We start from the raw sequence: 19,122 nt of genomic DNA on the forward strand, positions 1-19,122 counted from the left end.
AAGCAAGGGGAATTATGCAAATATGCGAGTCCTTAAAAAAAATTCACCTTCGAAGCTGTTCACGTGAGCAACAGGTGCAAAGTTTTAGCAGTTAAAGCTTTAATCTACACATGAGAAGCACATGGAAGGAAAGTTATCAAAAGAGCGGTTACCAGGGTTACACACACACAAAAGAGAAGAAGCGCCCCTAAGAAATAGCAAGAAGAAAGGAGATCATGGTGAGAGATATTAACTCAGCTGCTTCGAAGGTCCAGAAAAAGCTATAAATAGATGGAAGCAAAGATAGAAAAGGACCCCAATCAAATCCAGACTCTACGTCTTTGTCATTTCATTTATCTTTAAATTTCAGCACTACACTTACTTTTCATGCACTTACTTTTCATAGGAGTAGACTACAATAACTCTTGCAATTCCAGAACTTGGTCAAAGCTTTGAAGTTACCCTTATTAAAGATAACATTATAATTACATTATTCAATTAATCAATTGCCTTTCGGCCTAGTCTATCCCTCTAATTCTATTTCAAATTCAAGTTAAATTGCATTGGTTCTTACTTCAATAGACCACAGTAAAGCCCTTTTTATTGAGGCTAAGAAAATCTCATCACAATCGTCTAACAAATTGGCTTATTAATATTTGTAACAACTTTTTATATCCTTATTGACATGCTATAATTACATTTCTAGCCTTCGAAATGTCAAAAATAGTCAACAGTCACTAGCAGTGATGACCTCAATGGTAGTGGTAGTGGTGCTCTTTCCTCTTCCATTTCGACGATGATGATCTTCTTCGACTTCTTCCTTTTTATTATTATTATTATATATTTCTTTTAATTTCTTGAGGTTTGTTGTTGGATTGAAGTTGGTCTCCCTTGCACTTTCCACACCAATTATGAAAAATTGCTTACTTATTTACATTTGGTAATAAGGTAAAAGATAATATAGAATTTGTGTGAGAAAAGAGAATTAACTCGGTGCGAATGGACTGGGCTTGAGTACTGTATTTTGTTTAAATCTAAATAGTCATAGTCCGATTCCAAACCCGCTATAGATCCAGATCCAAATGAATATGACTTTTGGAATTGGCCCTTTTCTTACTAGTCTATTCGGTACCTGAGAAAATGTTTGAAAGAAAAAAGAACACTCACGTAAATTTTAAAATACTTCATTAGTTTAGTTCCCCCGTTCTGTTTCTAGGTTCCTAAGCTTTCTTTTCTTTTCCTACTCTTTTCTTTCAGCAATTGAATAGGTGTTAATGGACTTGATCTGCCTAAAAATTTCAACAAATAACTAAGAAAATAGAACAGATAAAAAAAGATTTGAATAGATCAAAAAAATAAAACTAATGGGATCAAAATTTGAACAGATAGATTAAAAATATGCTCTATAAATTTTAACAGATAGATCAAAATGTCAATAGATAGATTAAAAAAATTAAAAATAATTTTGACAAATAGATATAAATTTGAATAGATAGGCTAAGGGGTAAAATTATAAAAAAAAATCTTTCAAAATAACAAAATATACTTCTCATTATAATATTTCACCAAGAATGTACTTAAAAAAAATGGCGAATTAGACTTACAGTCCCAATAGTTTGGGGCTTCTATCACTTTGATCACTGACCTTTCAATTGTGATATATTTGACCTTAAATTTTGAATCTCGTTTTAAATAAGGATAATTGAAGACATTATTACTCCATTTGAAGGGCAAAGTCGTATATAACTTATTTTGTGTTAGTTAATTTATATGTTGTTTGAAATATAATGGTCTTTTTTTTAGTGAATAAATGTTAGAACTTTTTTGGTTATAAAGTTCAGTTTGGTTTAGTTTTCAAAATCTATTTTCAAAATTTTTTTCCGAGAAACTAAAAATTAAATTGACGAAAAAAATTAAAGCACATCATTTTTATATAATTTTATCTTTTGGGAGGGTAGAAATACTTATAATTTTTTTATATTTATTTTTGTTAAATTAGTTTTTATTTTTTTCAAAAGTCAAATATGACGACAACTTTGATATCATTATTAAACCAATCCATTAAATCAAAAAAAAAATAAAATTAAAAACATTTAATATACATATTGATTATACATTAAAAGCCTAGTAACCATCTGTTACATGATACCCATAAAAAAATATCTGTTAACAACAAATACAACAATTTATTACATGAAAACCATCCAAAAATATCAACAAAAATAACCACCCATTACATGATCATCATCTAAATACATACTAAAAATTAATTTGGTTAAAAAAAAATGTAAAAGATTTATCATTTTTATATAATTTTATTTTTGGTGAGTAGAAATAATTTTAAAAAATTTAAAAATAATTTTTTGACATTTATTTTTATCAAACTAATTTATATTTTATCAAATTGACAACTTTACCCTTAAAATAAATTAACAATATTTTCAATTATTCTTATTTGAAACGAAATTCAAAATCTATGGTCAAATGTATCATAATTAAAAGGTTAGGAACCAAAGTGATACAAGTCCCAAATTAGAGAGACCATTAGTGTAATTCATCCAAAAATATATATATATATATATATATTGACTTTTTTGTGAGACTCCTAACTTTTGTAAACCTTATAAAGTCCCTAAATTTTGAGTTATTATAATAAAGCCCTTAATTCGTTGATTGTTCGCAAATTAAACTCTAGAACCGAAAACGCATTACGGACAAACCCATACAAACCCTAATCGACCCTGAAAGCTTAGACATCATTTCTAACACTCTAATATTAATTATTTAACTCTCAAATTTTAGATTAATCGCTCTAAACCTTAACTTTCAGTTTTCACAGTCTTCGTTCAATTATTTACCTTTAAATTCAAAGTAAGATAATACAAACCGAATTATTTTTTCTAACACTAATTTATTAACTCTACACTTGAAATAGATACTTTAGTTGAGCCCAAGCCCTCACATTTTTATTAAATCACAAATTGACCCCAAACAAGTACCATTATATATTTATATATGCACTTGTACCATAAAATCTTTTTTTTAACATTATATTTTACAATTTCCAAGATTTGTACACAAAAATAAATAAATAAATAAAGCATGTCCATCAATTCAACATCACATGGCTAGCCATCATATCTCCTACGCTATAATCATTGTACTTTAGTGCAAACAAATCCCTTGAAATCTTAGAGCAATAATGACTTCTAGTACCTATAAAGATTTGCTATATATGTGTGTACTTCTAACTAGAAGGTATTTAAATTAGCCCTAAACCTAACTAGATCATGCCTTAATACATGATTAGGCTCCCTAATGATCCTTCATTCCATTACATTCCAACTAAATACATCTCAATTCCATTCCATTCACACCAATGGACATTTTGGACCTTTTACACCAATTTTATTATAAAAACATCACCACCCTCCACATGTTACACATCTCATACACTCACACACCTACACATTCAGTTGAGAGAAAGAAAGAAGAGGAAGAGAGTGAACTTTGGTAGTAAATGAGAGGAAAAGATAAGACAATTGTGCAAACACTTCACTAGGCAATCAAGTAAGCCACAACACAACTCTCTCTTTTATTTTCTTTTTTCAAATACATACTCTTAGAAGTTTTAAACATTCATTTTAGATGTGTTTTGATGGTATTCTTGTGTTAGAAATGAAAGAAGTTAAGCCTTGATTATATTCTTCTTGTATTTCTCGTAATCGGTATAAGACTACATTTTTCCATATCAAGCTCTCAAAATTTCCAAAGGGCACACCTTCACTTTAAATTTCTGAGTTTAATACATATTATTTAGCAAGTTTTCATCACAGGATAAGAGGAAAATTTCCCCAAGTTAACCTCTTTTCTCACCAAATTTCTATTTGCAAGAACTGTGCCAGAAAAATCTATTTTACAACCAACTTTCAAAATTTCTAGAAAAATCTTCTGGACCTCAATTTTATGTAAAAGTCTTCCTTGAGGAGTTATATTTCAACTAAAATTGGTTTCATTGAAAACTAGTGAGCGATTTGTGAGAAACTCCAATTTTTGTTACGGTTGACGAATCTGGGCAGCGCTGGAACATTAAAGCTATCACATTTCCAAAACATGTTCTGAAAACTAGATTAAATTCTCTACGAACTATAGGAAGGCCAAGTTCGGTAAAAATCTAAAATATCCCTTTTGATTTTAATCTTTAAATGGTATTGAATCTGGAAATTTAGTTTTGCATGGGTGTTTTATGTTCTTGTGTTCATGCTTATTAGTTTATGATCATGTCTTGGTATGATATTGCATGTGTTATGGTTATATTCCTTATCTTCTTCATTTTAATGATGCTCATGCTTATGTGGATATTACTATCTTGTTGAGTTTGTTCTAACTTGACTTAAAACATTGATCCAAACGGAAAACTTAATTGGGATGATATTGGGTTTTCGATCACTTGAATAATGAAGAGATGATAATGTGTTATGTACAGATTGATGGGATGTGCTCTCTAATTGGAGATTTAAGTCTTACGCAAGCGGTTGTCATGTAAACCCTAGAATGGAACGGACATATTCAGACTCTTTGCGATGGTTTGATTGGTGAAATAAGGTTGGGTCAGGATGGGACATTTAGGAGGATAAAACTTTTTTGGAAGGATAAGGTTGGCTTCAGGAGATAAAACCTTTTTTCTTTTCGCTGTCCCTTTTGAGGCCCTACAGTTGGCACTACGTGGGATATAACCATTGGTAGGTGTCCGAGGTTAGTTCTGCAACAAAGCAGCAAAAGGGGGAGTTCCGAATAGTCCGGTGTCCAATTCTTGTGGTTGGGAGGATGCAATCTCTTTGAAGGATTTCTAGAATGCTAACTACTAACATTATAATCTTTGTTATCTATTTGAATGACATGTTCCTTTCCTCTATTATTGAAATTGCTATTATTGACTTGAATATCATGCTTCACTACTTGCTTGCTATAAATATGATAATGTATTGGATTAGGAAAAAGGGACGGGGTGTGTGTGTGTTTACTGGGCATTCAAAACTCATGGCGTTTCATGTCATGTATTGAAGACTATTAGGCTGGTTGAAGGCGAAGCTGAAGTATTTGAGGGCGTATGACTATCCTATGAGAGTTAAGAACTAGTTATGTTAAACGTGTTTTGAGATTGTAAGTTATAGATCCCATGTTGTATTTAAGACATGATTTTGTAATTTGTATATGCATAACATTTGTAACCCATCCTTATACTCCGTCAACTCATGTAGACCTTGTGTTAATACCTTGTCAAGATCTGTCAAAAAGGTAGCTTTGCTTTTAAGGTGGTTGGACTTAGAAAGGAGGCTATTTTGACTCCTCCAACCTTCCTGGGATCTTGTTTGGTTATTAGCCAAACGACTCATTAGTGACGTTTCCTACTCTTGTAACCTTAGATAAATCCTGTATTTGATAGTTAATATATTATCTGATGTTCTTAATTTTTGAGGCGTCACATTTTTAATTTTTTTATGTAAAAAATAATAAAAACTTAAAATAGATTAAAAATTAATTTTTGACTTTTTATTGACATTCCTAACTAGTCCCTTAGAGCATGTTTGTTTTGAAGGATAAGAGTGTGGGATTGGACTATTAGTCCCATTGTTTGTTTGTTTGAAAAATTTTACCCCGGACTAACAGTCCCCCCGAGCTATTAGTCCTACAAATATGGGACTATCTTATCCCATGGGGGGATGGAATAGAAACCATGGGATTGGTATCCCATGGGATTATTTTGTGAAATTTTTATTTTACCCTCCATGCTATTACTTAGTAAACAATTAGAAAAGGGTAAAATAATCTTTTGAACATTTATAAATTATTTTTTTAGTGTTGTTAATTTAAAATTATATATTAAATAAAAAATTATGGCCTTATATATTAATTTTTTTTAGTGTTGTTAAAAAATTAAATTTACATATTAATTAAAATTATTTTTTTGGTGTTGTTACTTTAAAATTATATATTATATAAAAAATATAAATTATAAATTAAATTTATTCAAAAATAATAAATTATAAATTATGGCCTTATAAATTACATTTTTTTAGTGTTGTTAAAAATTTAAATTTACATATTAAATAAAATTATTTTTTTAGTATTGTTAATTTAAAATTATATATTAAATAAAAAATATAAATTATAAATTATAAATTTAATTTAATTGAAAATAATAAATTAAAAATTATGGCCTTATAAATTAAATTTTTTAGTGTTGTTAAATTATATATTATAGATTACAAATTTAAAATTATATATTAAATAAAAATTATAAATTACAAGGGTAAAATAGTCTTTTGAACATTTTTCTTTATCCAGTCCATTTAACCAAACATTTGATTCACTAAAAATAGTCTGATCTAGACATCTAATCTCATGACTAAACAAATATAGAATACAAATCTAATCCAATCAAATAGTCCGGAGACAATGTATCCCGCGATTAACAGTCCGATGGATTACAATCTCCCCTTATTCAATCCGTCCAAACAAATACGCCCTTAATGTCTTACCCCTTTCACTAATTTTTTAATAAAAAAATATATTAATAATTTAGTAATCAACTGCCACGTATCAAAGTGAGTCAGACGCACAAACAAATAAAAAAAACTTGGAAGAACAAAACAAAAGCATTTTCAATCGGATATGATGTTTTTTTGAGCACTTCCACTGGATATGATCACACAGGACCGTTGGCGTCAGGTTTGCTGTAACTGATTGGATGTAGGATTGAAACAAAAATACTATGAACTCACGTTTATTCATTTATAATTTATTTTAAATGTATTTATATTATAAAGATTAAATTAATAAAATATAAAGTGATGAATTTGAATTACTAATTATCTTTTGTGAATAAATCCTTGGTTCATAAGTTTAATTTTGGATAATTCTTCGTAGTTTGAAATCTCACTCTCTTGAATGACTCAACTGTCCAAAACGACGTTATTTTGAGTATTTTTTTTCCCCTCCTTATATGTCTAAAACAGAGAGAAGAGAGAAGAAGAGGAAGAGAAAGAGAAAGAGAGAGAGAGGAGAAAGAGAGAGTGGAGAAGAGAGAATAGAGAGAGAGGGTCGATCGTTGCCTCCAATCTATTATTCTTCTCCATCGCCCGTCAATTGCCGCCTTTGATCTCCAATTCTTCTCCACAACCGGGCCTCCGATCTTTGATCTCCTCCTTCGATCTATGTCTGAGGATAATGTGTTGAAATTTTTTTTCAAATTTTACATTTTTTTGGTTGATCTTTATGTGTGATGATGATGATGTGTTTGGTTGATGATGATGATTCTCTATCTCTGTATTGATGATGGTGTGTTGGGTGGGTTTGATTTTTGATTGGTGATAATGATTCTCTCTCTCTTTGCTCCTCTACTCTTCTCTTCTCTTCTTTTTCCTCTTTATTCTTCTTCTCCCAGTTATGAAATAAAAAGAAGAAGAAAAATCAAAACGGCATCGTTTTGAATTCAGGTCAATTTCGATCTACATAGCGGAACCGTTTAATTTTATAATGTTGTTAGAATTGAAAAGGACCGTCCCAGTTTGCAACTTTTCTTAACCTAAGCCAACTACTGTTTGCCACGTAGTCATTTATTGTCATAATAACAAAACTCATAACACTTGATCATAGCTCACCCCTGCTCTTCACTTTGCCTTTATATAACAAATCTCTGATCCTTAGCCTCTCCGCTCAGAGCCTCAGGCGATTTCCTGTTCGCCCTAGGGTTACTCTCTCTCTCTCTCTCTCTCTATATATATATATATATATGAGTTCAACTCAGTGTTTGATTAACTTTAGTTTTCCATTTGAAGGGGGTAGGAAGGGCGAGCAATTACGAAAAAGCTGCCTCCTTTGCGAACAGGTTAGTGATTTTTTTTTTTTTTTCTGTATATTTGAACTTTTTTTATTTATGTTGTTCAGACAATGTAATTAGTAAAGTTGATTTTCTTATTGAAGTGAATATGGAGTTGTTAAAATGACCCTTTTCAATTCCGACTTCCTTTTCTTCTGTGCACTTTTTTTTTTTTTTTTTAATTTTTAATTTTTATATATTAGTTGTAGAAGTACCTTACCTGTTGAAATTCTCACGTTGGAGCGAAGGTTGGAATTATTTAAAGTTAAATTATGGCCCCTATGTTGTTCCATTTCCAAAGCAATTTTTGCAGATTTCTGTGAAAATGTTTAGTTGTATGTCTATTAAAGTATGTGTGTGTATCCATTTCAATGGAAATTGATAGACTTGGGTAGTTTAGAAGGACAAACGTGATAAAATTTCTCAAAAGTTTGCAAGACTACTTTGATTGTGATAGAGGAATCTTAGGTGGTGCTTGGCTTGAAACTTTTAAACAGTGTGGGATGAGGGATATTGCAATTCCCCAAGCTTCATGAAAAAAAAAAAAAAAAATAAGGAGTTCAGCTACTTACAAAATAGGCCCACCTTCTCTCCATTCTATACACATGTATGTCCAAGTAGTTTTTCCTTATCATAATGGAGAGGAGTTTTATGTGTTTTTAAATTTTCATGCTTCTATATTATAAAATTCCCTTAGCTTTACGAGAATATCTAAACTATGCTTTGTAGGCGATCACATCTAGGCACCTGGCTCACAACTTGTAGCCGCTCGTTATGTCACTTAAGGGACTCCAAGGAGGTTGTGGTTTGGCGGGTCACGAGGGAGTAGTAGCTAAGGGTTGATAACCAAATCAACCAAACCAAGCCTTAAGTCCCGTCAAATGGGGTCGACGACATGAATCCTTCTTCTCCATGCGGCTCTATCAAATGCCATTTTGTTAGCCAAATTAAGTAGATTTATATCTCTATTTACAACACTACCCAACATTAATCTAGCTCTACTCGGTCTCCTAACACTTCCATCTACCGTCACTGTATCGTATCTCTTCACTATTGTCTCTGTTGGTCTTTGTTGAATATGACCAAACTATCTCAATTGATTCTCTCTTAACTTATCTTCTGTTAGTGTTACTCTTACACATTCCCGAATACACTCATTTCTAATTCTGTCTTGTCTAGTCTTGCCACAAATCCACTTTAGCATCCTCATCTCAACCACATTCATCTTATCTTCATATTGTTTCTTAGTTGCCCGATACTCCGTCCTATACAACATCGATGGTTTAATAGCCGTTCTATAGAACTTACCTTTTAGTCTAGTGGGTATTTGTTTATCACACAGTACCCCAGACGCAGTTCTCCACTTACTCCATCCTACCTTAATCCTATGAGCCACATTTGTATCAATATCTCCTGGCGTTGTGATAATCAACCCTAAATAACGAAAGTGTTCACTCTTAGGCAGTTTTTGGTTCTCAATCTTCACTTCTCCTCTACTTTCATTATTACTGTTACTAAATTAACACTCCGTGTACTCTGTCTTTGTTCTGCTTATTCGGAATCCTTTAGATTCAAGTGTTTTTCTCCAAATCGCTAACTTTGTGTTAATTCTTTCTCTAGTCTCATCCATTAGCACGATATCACGTCATCCAGCAAAGGGTTGATGTGATTGGAAAATCATCCCTTGTGTGTTAGCATCAACCATTGGCTAAGAGCGATTTATTTCGAGGCAAGAATCGGAAAGAAGCTTATGAAACGTGTTCCCCTCTCATAGGGACATGTGTCCCCTAATTGTTGGTTGTCCCTCATGAATGTGTATAGGCTTCACATGTGGTCCATATCTATATATGTACCTATTTATTTCCCACTACTCAACACGCCAAGATAAATATTTTCTCCCACTTTCTCTCTCTACTGGATTCTTAGCCCACGTTATCTTTCTCTATCCCTCTTATTTTTTCTAGGTTCCTCTAGTTCATCATCTTTGATAGGAGGATTGACTTATCTCTCATACTTTCTCTTACTATTACCAGATGGACATGTGGGCTATTGTCACAAATCAAACCTATCCCAAACAGGATGGTGCAATGATTAGCTAGTAGTCCTTGACTACTAAAGGCCTAACTAAACAAAAAACAAGTTGGACTTTTATAATAATTGGGGCAAATCTTGTTTTAATTTGCGGAAGCCATTAAATACTTTAGTTAAATCCATTAAATTCATTTGAGCACCCATTCAGTGCAGTGCTTATCTATATATAATGAAACATACATCATTCTTGATTGCATACTTATTTACAAAGTTTACAATATATACAAGACTAATTACAACTCTCTCGTCTCTAGCATATATATGTAAACCTCAGGGAGCTAACTTCTTCATGATGCTTCTCTTGTACCTATATATATATAGGGGAGAGGGGTGAGCCATTGCCCAGTGAATATTAATACAGTAAGTGGTAAATGAATGAACCCCGATGATTTTTAATAAAATCATATACAAGATCATAGTTCAAATATAATATAATTTGATCATGATAGAACAAAGCTTAACTTGCAAGCATATACATAGTGATGAGCATTCCAAGGGCTTCAAGAACATCAAAACCCACAACAGGTGGCAAGAGAAGCTTAGTTAGCAAGAGGTTATTGACATGATTTCCCAATAATAAAGACAAGATCCAAGATGTCATCTTAATACATGATACAAGAATATAAGATGTTCATTCATGGAAAAACAATAGCTTAACTTTCGTAAACATAGCACAAGTTTGCTTTTGAATCATAGTTTATCAAACATAACTTAATGATGCAAAGTATAAGAAGCTTAAGGAAGACTAAATTCAGAGAAGTGATGATATTTGGACATTGTCGTGATTTCATAGAGAGATTGATAGAAATTTATGTTTCTAGTATTATTAGAGTCTTATTTTATAATTATATCTATGGTTTCTAGGATTTTAAGCTTTGGAATACTTCGATAATTTGTAGAATTTCCGAATATGGGTTGTGTGGGTCGTCCATGAGTTGTCTTGTGAGTCAAGTTATTTATTAGTCTTTGTTTTGTTTCTTATTTACTCTTTAAATTAATTTTGGAAGTCTTCTTTTTTGGTTCTAGTTAGTTTAGGAAGTTTCTAAAGTCTATATAAAGTCATGTAATGCTTTTAATCTAATAGAGTTGATATTTTAAGGAATTTTGAGAGCTTTGAAGCCTTTTAGGTTTGTGTGATGCAACCCTAACCCTAGGTGCGATGCCTATGGAATCTAGGTGCGATGCCTAGACTTATCTTCTCTCTTCTTTCTTCATTTTTTTTCTGTTTAAGTTTACTATTCACGAGCTACTGTTTACAGCCTCATAACAGCCCCTAAAACAGTGGAAAAATCCCATCTTTTTATACTCAAACTCTTGCCCCTTTATCACCCAATACAAATCTTTCAAAATCCTATTTTCTCATTGTGATTTCGGCTATAAAATCCAATTAAAATCAGTCCTAAAAGTCTAGATTCGCTGCTTCCCTAATCATCCTACATCATAACTTTACTATACTACTACTCAGAAATGGCTCTTTGAACAAATGATAAACTCTTTCAAGGCTTGACCTACACAAAACAAGAACAAGACGTTGAAATGTCTAACTTGTATAAGTATAATAAATCGAGTGCCTAGACTTAACTAAATGTTTTCCTAAACTTCTCTTAAGTGTTAAGTATTATTCTAGACTTAATTCAAGTCTCAAACAAGTGCATAACAAGTGTTAAATACAAGCATGGGAGGGTCCTAGGTGAACAAGACTTGAAAAACAAAGTTTGGTGTTGGAGCAGGGGTGCTGCACGTGCGGGGTTCAGGGGCTGCACCTGCGGTTATTCCAGTAGCAGATTTGGGTTCTAGAGAGGGTGGCCGCATGTGCGGGAGTCATGGCCGCATGTGCGGAAGTGACAGCTATCAAGCAGTCCAAAAATACTACTTTGTTCTATTTCTCCTTCTTTCATATTCATGACTTGAGGCCTTCAAAACTCATTGAAAAACATTCAAAACTAATAGGAAAACATGAAAACATGACTCTTTTTAAAGCTACAAGATCAAAACATAGTTTCTTTTCAAGATTTTAAGAATCAAAACACAAGATTTGTTGAAGAATTCTTGAACACTTGCTTTTACACAAACCTTTCTTTTTCTTTATTCAAAACATGAATTTGAACTTGTAAAATCATTTAAAATCAAGAGAACATGGGAATATAACTTCCTATGAATTATGAACATCAAAAACAAGATCAAAAAAGTGAAAACCTAGCTACCTAGCTTGTTCTTCATTCTATTCATCTCTTTTCTCATTCTTTTCTTCATTCCTCCTTTGCTAACTCAAATTAAGCCTAATTTCTTCTCAATCTTAAGTAGTAGGTGGGTTTACTGCAAGAATTAGGGCTCAAATCTTACCTCAGGATGATCAAAAGATGAATTTTTGACATGTTCTTCAAGCTTTCTTCTTTTTCTCCTTTATTCTTTCTTCTCCCTCTTGCTCCTTTCTTCTTCTTTCTTCTAGTTGATAATCTCCAGCAGATTTTCTTTTCTTGTTTGGTTTTTTAAGGCAAGGTAGGACAAAAGGGTGGCAAGGTCAAAGGCTAGGTGGGACAAAAAGGGAGGTGTACGCATCACCTATTCGTTTGCTTCACCAAATTCCTTAATCCTTCTATCGTTAGTTTAGTCAATCTTAGTTATTATTACTTGAGGTTAGTCTTTAATTAATCAAGGTTTAACTTAATCTTGCTTAACTTAATTAATCACGATTAATGTTTACTAATTCTACTTAATTAACACTAATCCTAATTAGCAAAATAATAGTATCAAAATGACAAGCACATTAGTTTAAGGTCTTTAAGCTCCTCAATTAAGATTTCTTAGGTGATCTAGGCATTCAATATGCACTTCAAAATCCATCCCTTAACTCCATGTACTTATCACTTTCCACACCAAGGTTCTATTTCCAAATTGTCTTAGGTTTTTCATTAATCAGAAGTATCCTTTAGTTCCTTCTTCTTAGGCACTCCTCCTCAAGGCTTTCTAACTACTCATTTCTATGCTCTCCTTCAAGTATTTTGAATAATGAGGTAGCCAATGCAATAGTTAATTTGACCTAAGTTATTCAAATATGGATAATGATATAGTTATAGTACGTGGCATTCTTTGGGGTGTCACAGCTACCTACGTCTTTCTTCTCTCTCTCTGAACTCCCTCTTGTTAGAGTTTTTTTCAGCTAAATGTATTCGGCCCTATTCAGCTAAGGTCAGCTCAAGCTTCTTCTATACGTCTTGACACTTCTACATTTAGGAGACTTTTGCAGGATCCTCTCAAAGTTTTTATTGTTTTGACTTCAGTATTCTGAAATTGAAATTTTGTCATGATTTCTTTACCACAAAATCTGTGGGGCAGAAGGAATAAACCTATGTGAAGCTGCTGAGAGAGCAAAAATGGTATTCTTCACATCTTCATAGAAACAAAGGCCACATCACATATCTGTTGCAAAGGCTCTCTATTATATGTGGTTTTGTATATAAAGTGCCTATAATCGTCAAGGTTATCCTTTGTGCTAGAGCAATAATGATTTTCCTCCATCAAGGTATTATAGATACATATCTTCCCATGATTTGGATATATTAAAATAATGGTTGGTTACACTCAATATGTATATATTGTCATTACAATGGACAAAGCTGCCCTGCCAAGGGAAGTTTTATCTTCATTTACATGCCATGCTTTTGAAAAAAGTGGATTTATTGTCTATCGTCCTAATATAAGATTGATATTGCATATGAAGATGGTTACCATTGTTCAAACGGGTTATTAAGATGCAATCCATTTATTTTTTGGGTTAAGACACTTGCTCGGGGCACATACCATGACCCAACTACTGCACTTTTTGCTGTTGGGTCTTCTATGTAGGACAAAGATGGGATAATAATCTCATTTCTTTTTGAAGCAATAGTGCATGTTTTGGTTGGGAATTTCATTGCAGAGACAAATGGGTCTCTTCACCTCGTCTAACTGATGCAAAGTATAAGAAACTCAAGGAAGAGTATATTCAAAGAAGTGACGATATTTGAAAATTGGCATGATTTCAAAGAAAAACTGATAGGAACCATTCATAATCATGTTTCTAGTATTATTAGAGTCTTAATTTATTATTAAGTTATTTTGGTAGTTTTCATATTTATTGACATGGGCTGAAGGGGTCCGCCATGGATCATATTGCGGGTCAAGTTATTTAATTAGTTTTATTTATTTTCTTATTTGGTCTTAAATTTGGAAGTCAAAGATATTATAATAGTTTCCTTTTTTGGTTCTAGTTGATTTAGAAAGTCTCTAAAACCTTTATAAAGCTTTGTTGTTAGAATTGTACGATTCGAGATTCGAATCGTACGATTTGGTTCGATACACTTGGAAATCGATCCGAATAGGTTGGTGGAATCGCAAATGGAACAGAATCACATACAAAACAAACGATTCACAATACGAATTGCTGAATCGCACAATTCAGGATTGTCGCAGGTCGACCCAGATTTCTTAGGCCCGAATGAAGAAAAATTGATTTTTGGCCCCTTTTTTTTGGGTGCTTTTTCTTGCTAGATGATGGGTTGCTTGGTCTTCTAAGATCAAACGATAGTCCAACAAACCTAACCCATTGTCTCTATTTACTCCCAAAAGACAAAACCCTAGAAAAACTATTGAGTGTGTTTGGTTTGGTTTTGGTAGATAAATTTTCAAAAAAAATCTTGGGAAAAGAGTTTAGAATTTTTTTTGGTTTGTTTGGTTGTATATTTTGGAAATAGTTTTAGAGTGTGGGAGTTTGGGATGATTTGATATTTTGTTGTAGTTGAGTAGATGTGTGTGAGAGAAAAAGTTATTGAGAAGGAGAGAGGAGAGAGAAAAAATGATTGATTGATGTGTAGGAGATAAACAGTGATTTTGAAATTTTTTTTCCAAAATCACCAAACCAATCAAAATTTTAGAAAATTTTCTCCGAAATTTGTTTCTCAAAAGCAAACCAAATGAGGCCATTGTTTTCTCCTTATCTTGGTTTGACGCAGTGCTCTCTATCACTGTTTGGTGGCCCATTTGCAACAGGAATATGCTTCGGTGGCCTTTCTTGGTCTTCAACTTGCAAAAAACTTTATTAAAGTTTGTCCTCTTGGGTCTTTTACTTTGAGCTACTAATAGACAAACCTCATAGGTATTATAAAATCTTATATTGACTATAAACTTTTCCATTACTTTATTGTTGTGTTGTGTACTGTGGACTGTGGTATTGAAGCTGCTGTTAGGACATTAGAAAAACATTTTGCTTTCTTTGGTCTTCAATCAATATTTTTCTTTCTTTGCTGGATAAGAAAAATATGAAAAGAAAAAAGAAACATGGGACACAAGATCCGACATGGGACCATTGTATCCGTGTTAAAGATGACAATAGAATGCATTTGAGATGTAATTATTGTGGAAAAGATTATTGGGGTGGGGTGATTCGAATGAAAAATCATTTCGCCGGAACTCATGATAATGTTGGTGCTTGTAGTCAAGTTTTTGAAGATATTATGAATATGTTTTTACAGCTGTTAAGTGGGAAAAAACAAGGCAATCTTATAGATGTTGATTGTTTTGAAGAAAAAAAATGTTGACAGGAAAAGTAAAGGGGGAACTATGGATGCATATGTCACAAAGGGGAGGGCAAAGCAACAAATTTTGAATCAAATGGTAAAGCAAAGGGAGCCCGTGATTAGAGATATTTGTAGAGTCATTTATGGGCATGCATTGGCTTGTAATCTAGTGAAAAGCCCCTTATTTAAAAAGATGTTGAAGTTAGTTGGTGAGTATGGTGTGGGATTGAAACCACCTCGTTATCATGAAGTGAGAGTATTCTTTTTGAAAAAAGAGGTTGATCATGTGAATGCTAGTTTATAAGTGTATAGGAAGGAATGGAAGAAGACGGGTTGCACTATAATGTCCGATGGATAGACGGATGGAAAGTCTCGCTCTCTTACTAATTTCCTTGTTAATAGTCCAAGTGGAACGGTGTTTGTTAAATCAATAGACACCTCCGAGCAATTAAAAATTCTATGAAATTATTTGAGATGCTTGATGACGTTGTGAATGAAATTGGGGAAGAAAATGTGGTTCAATTGGTAACCGATAGTGCATCGGCATATGTGGGTGCCGGTAGATTATTCGAAGAGAAGAGGACTAAATTGTTTGTCCCCATGTGCAACACATAGCATTGACTTAATGTTAAGTGACATAGGTGAGTTGACGATTTTCAAAGATACAATAATTAAAGCCAAGGAAATCATTGTGTACATTTATAGGCATGCTTGGGTGCTTGATTTGTTCAGAACATTTACAAAGAATAAGGAGTTGACAAGACCCGTGATTACTAAATTTGCCACCGCCTTCCTTACTTAAAAAGTTTCCAAGATAGAAAGCTCCAACTTAGCTATGTTTGCATCGAAAGAGTGGGCTAGAAGCACCTATTCTACATCTGTTAATGCAAAAATGGCACAAGGAACAATCTTGGGAGATGCTAGATGTCGGAAAGCAATCAAGTATTGCTTAAAGTGTGTGCTCCCTTTGGTGAAAATTTTGAGGCTTGTGGATGGTGATGCAAAGCTGGCAATGGGATTTATTTATGAAGTTATGGATAGAGCGAAGGAAGAAATTGCTTCAAACTTGAACCATGTGAGGGGTAGATATAAGCGCATTTGGGAAATTATTGATATTAGATGGGATTTACAACTGCATAGGCCTTTTCATGTGGCGGCATATTACCTTAATCCCATGTAAGTTTTTTACTCCTTTTGTCTAATTATTTGTGTGACTTATATACAAAATGTGTAATGAAATTTATTTATGAAGTTATCTTTCTTTCTAGGTTTCATTATCAAGAAAACTTCACTGCAGATACGGAGGTGAAAATTGGTTTATTTAAAACCATTGAGAGGATGTCTCTGGATATAGAGGATAGACTGAAGGTTGATGAGCAATTAGAGAAGTTCAAGAAGGCCGAGGGTATGTTTGGTATGAGCATGGCTATCTTGACAAGGGAAAAGAAACAACCTAGTAAATTTTTTGATTATGAAATTGTGTATTCACAATTTCATAACAATTATGTTGGCATGCATTATTCTCTAACATCTCTTTATCATTTTATTATAGCTCTATGATGGGAAAGTTATGGAGAAAAGTGCAAAGAGTTTCAAAAGCTAGCTATTAGAGTGCTAAGCCTACTTGTAGTGCCACCGGGTGTGAGAGAAATTGGAGCACTTTTGATCATGTGCACTCCAAGAAAAGAAACCAATTGGAGCAACAACGGTTGAATGCTTTGGTTATTGTGAAGTATAACGTTCAACTTGAGTTGAGACAAATTAAGAGACAAGAAAGGCATGAGACTTATGATCCTATTTATTTATCGGATATGGAATCTAATTATGAATGGATTATTGAGAAAGAGGATCCATGTTTACCCAAAGATCATTCATGGATGGACATCCAAGAGTGCTTTGAAATGATGAAGGAGCAACAATTAGCAAAAAGAGAAAAAACATATTTGAAGTAAGTTAATTTCAAAGATTTAGTTTCTATATTTTCACCTTTACTTGCTCATTCATAGCCTTATTTATTTTTATTAACGTAGGATCAAGAAATTTAAATGCCGATAGAGGAAAAAGAAAAGTATTTGAAGATGATGATGAAATTGAATTGATTGAAGGTGGAGAAGAGGAAGAGGAAGAGGAAGAAGAGTTTGATGAAATGACTATGGTAGATGATGATGAAGAGGATAACTCTGATATTGACCTTGGAGATGATGAAGATTGATTAATGAAGAAATGAAGGCTTTTTGGAATTTTTAAATTTGTCTAATCTAACTTTTGTTTTGTATGGTCTCTTTTTTACACAAGTTACAAATATAGATTAGAGTTTTGAAAAGTTTAGAACTTGTTAAGTTGTGAACTTTATTCATGATCATATATTTATAGAATCATATTATAGTGAATGTGGATTGCCATACATATAAGATGTGATGTGAATTTACATAAATTATATCATAAATGCATAAATATTGTATAGAATCATAGATCACGGTGGGGCTTGGATCCACATCTCTGTTGAATGTATAGATGAGAAGAAGAAGAAGAAGAAGAGAGAGAGAGAGAGAGAGAGAGAGAGCTGTTGTATATTTCTTAATTCAAAAAGCGTAGGGTTTCTCCCTCATACACAACTATTTATACTAATAAGAATAATACATAAAGACCAAACTAACCCTAACACTTAACACTCCTTCTCAAGTTGGTGCAAAGATGTCTCTCATGCCCAACTTGCAACAACTAGGGTGAAAGATTTTACTACTAAAACCCTTAGTAAAAACATCCGCCAATTGATCTTCAGACTTAACAAAAAGCATACATTTCACACCTTTATTCAACTTCTCCTCAATGAAATGTCTGTCAATCTCAATATGCTTACTCCGGTCATGTTGAACAGGATTGTGTGCAATACTAATAGTAGCCTTGTTGTCGCAATACAAAGTCATGGGATCACTCCAATCAAGCCCAATATCACTCAACAAAGATTGAAGCCACATTAGGTCACATGTTCCATGTGCCATAGCCCTGTATTCAACTTCAGCACTAGATCTGGAAATTACTGCCTGCTTCTTACTACGCTATGTGACTAGATTTTCCCCTACAAAAGCACAATAACCAGAGGTAAGAGTGTCGGTCATCTATAGAGCCTGTCCAATCTACATCTGTGAACACTTCCAACCTTAAGTGACCATGATTAGAGAACAGAATTCCTTTTCCAGGAGCAGATTTAAGGTACCTCAAAATGCGATAGACTGCATCCAAATGAGTTGCACGAGGATCATGCATAAACTGACTCACTATCCCAACTGCATAGGCAATATCTGGACGAGTATGAGAGATATATCAGTCTTTCCACAAGTCTTTGGTACCTTTCCTTCTCCACAAGCTCACCAACTCCATTACAAAGACGATGATTAGTCTCGATCAGTGAATCAGTTGGTCTATAGCCCAACATGCCCGTTTCCTTAAGAAGATCTACAATGTACTTCCTTTGAGAAATGAAGATGCTTTTATCAGATCTGGCAACTTCAATCCTAAGAAAGTATCTCAATAGACCAAGATCTTTTATCTCAAATTCCTTGGCTAACTGCATCTTGAGATGGGTCACCTCCTCCTCATCATTACCTCTCACAA

At 33.2% G+C, this 19,122-nt stretch overlaps 2 protein-coding genes across 5 annotated transcripts in view; both read left to right on the forward strand.

Moving 5' to 3' along the window:
* Positions 1–7,404: 7,404 nt before the first annotated feature.
* Positions 7,405–19,122, forward strand: part of LOC114311306 (zinc finger A20 and AN1 domain-containing stress-associated protein 8) — a 32,308-nt gene continuing 20,590 nt past the window's right edge. The window contains exons 1-2 of one of the 2 annotated variants that reach the window (XM_028257425.2): positions 7,405–7,732; positions 7,821–7,870. The gene's annotated coding sequence lies outside the window, so the exon portion shown is untranslated. The remainder of the gene's footprint in view (positions 7,733–7,820; positions 7,871–19,122) is intronic. The other variant, XM_082869134.1, reaches the window with a different exon arrangement.
* Positions 15,515–17,897, forward strand: LOC114311289 (uncharacterized). Of its 3 annotated transcripts, XR_014329686.1 has the most exons (4): positions 15,515–16,683; positions 16,776–16,912; positions 17,060–17,455; positions 17,538–17,897. XR_014329686.1 is itself a non-coding variant. In XM_082869133.1 (3 exons), the coding sequence occupies exons 1-3, from the start codon at positions 16,343–16,345 to the stop codon at positions 17,065–17,067; spliced, it is 486 nt and encodes a 161-aa protein (XP_082725259.1). In that variant the 5' UTR covers positions 16,213–16,342; the 3' UTR covers positions 17,068–17,897. The 3 variants fall into 3 exon arrangements, 2 of the variants coding, with proteins under 2 accessions (XP_082725258.1, XP_082725259.1); XM_082869133.1 differs by having other exon boundaries at positions 16,213–16,683; positions 17,060–17,897; XM_082869132.1 differs by lacking the exon at positions 17,538–17,897 and having other exon boundaries at positions 16,776–17,201.

The sequence above is a fragment of the Camellia sinensis genome, chromosome 5, assembly GCF_055761805.1.
Source record: "Camellia sinensis isolate YWXY chromosome 5, ASM5576180v1, whole genome shotgun sequence".
Taxonomy (NCBI): Eukaryota; Viridiplantae; Streptophyta; class Magnoliopsida; order Ericales; family Theaceae; genus Camellia; species Camellia sinensis.

Excerpts from the sequence above, each read along its gene's own strand:
- LOC114311289 (XM_082869132.1), top strand. The coding sequence starts at position 16,343 with ATGTTTGCATCGAAAGAGTGGGCTAGAAGCACCTATTCTACATCTGTT. Across the intron at positions 16,684-16,775 it reads GCATATTACCTTAATCCCAT|GTTTCATTATCAAGAAAACT; the intron begins GTAAGTTTTTTA and ends CTTTCTTTCTAG.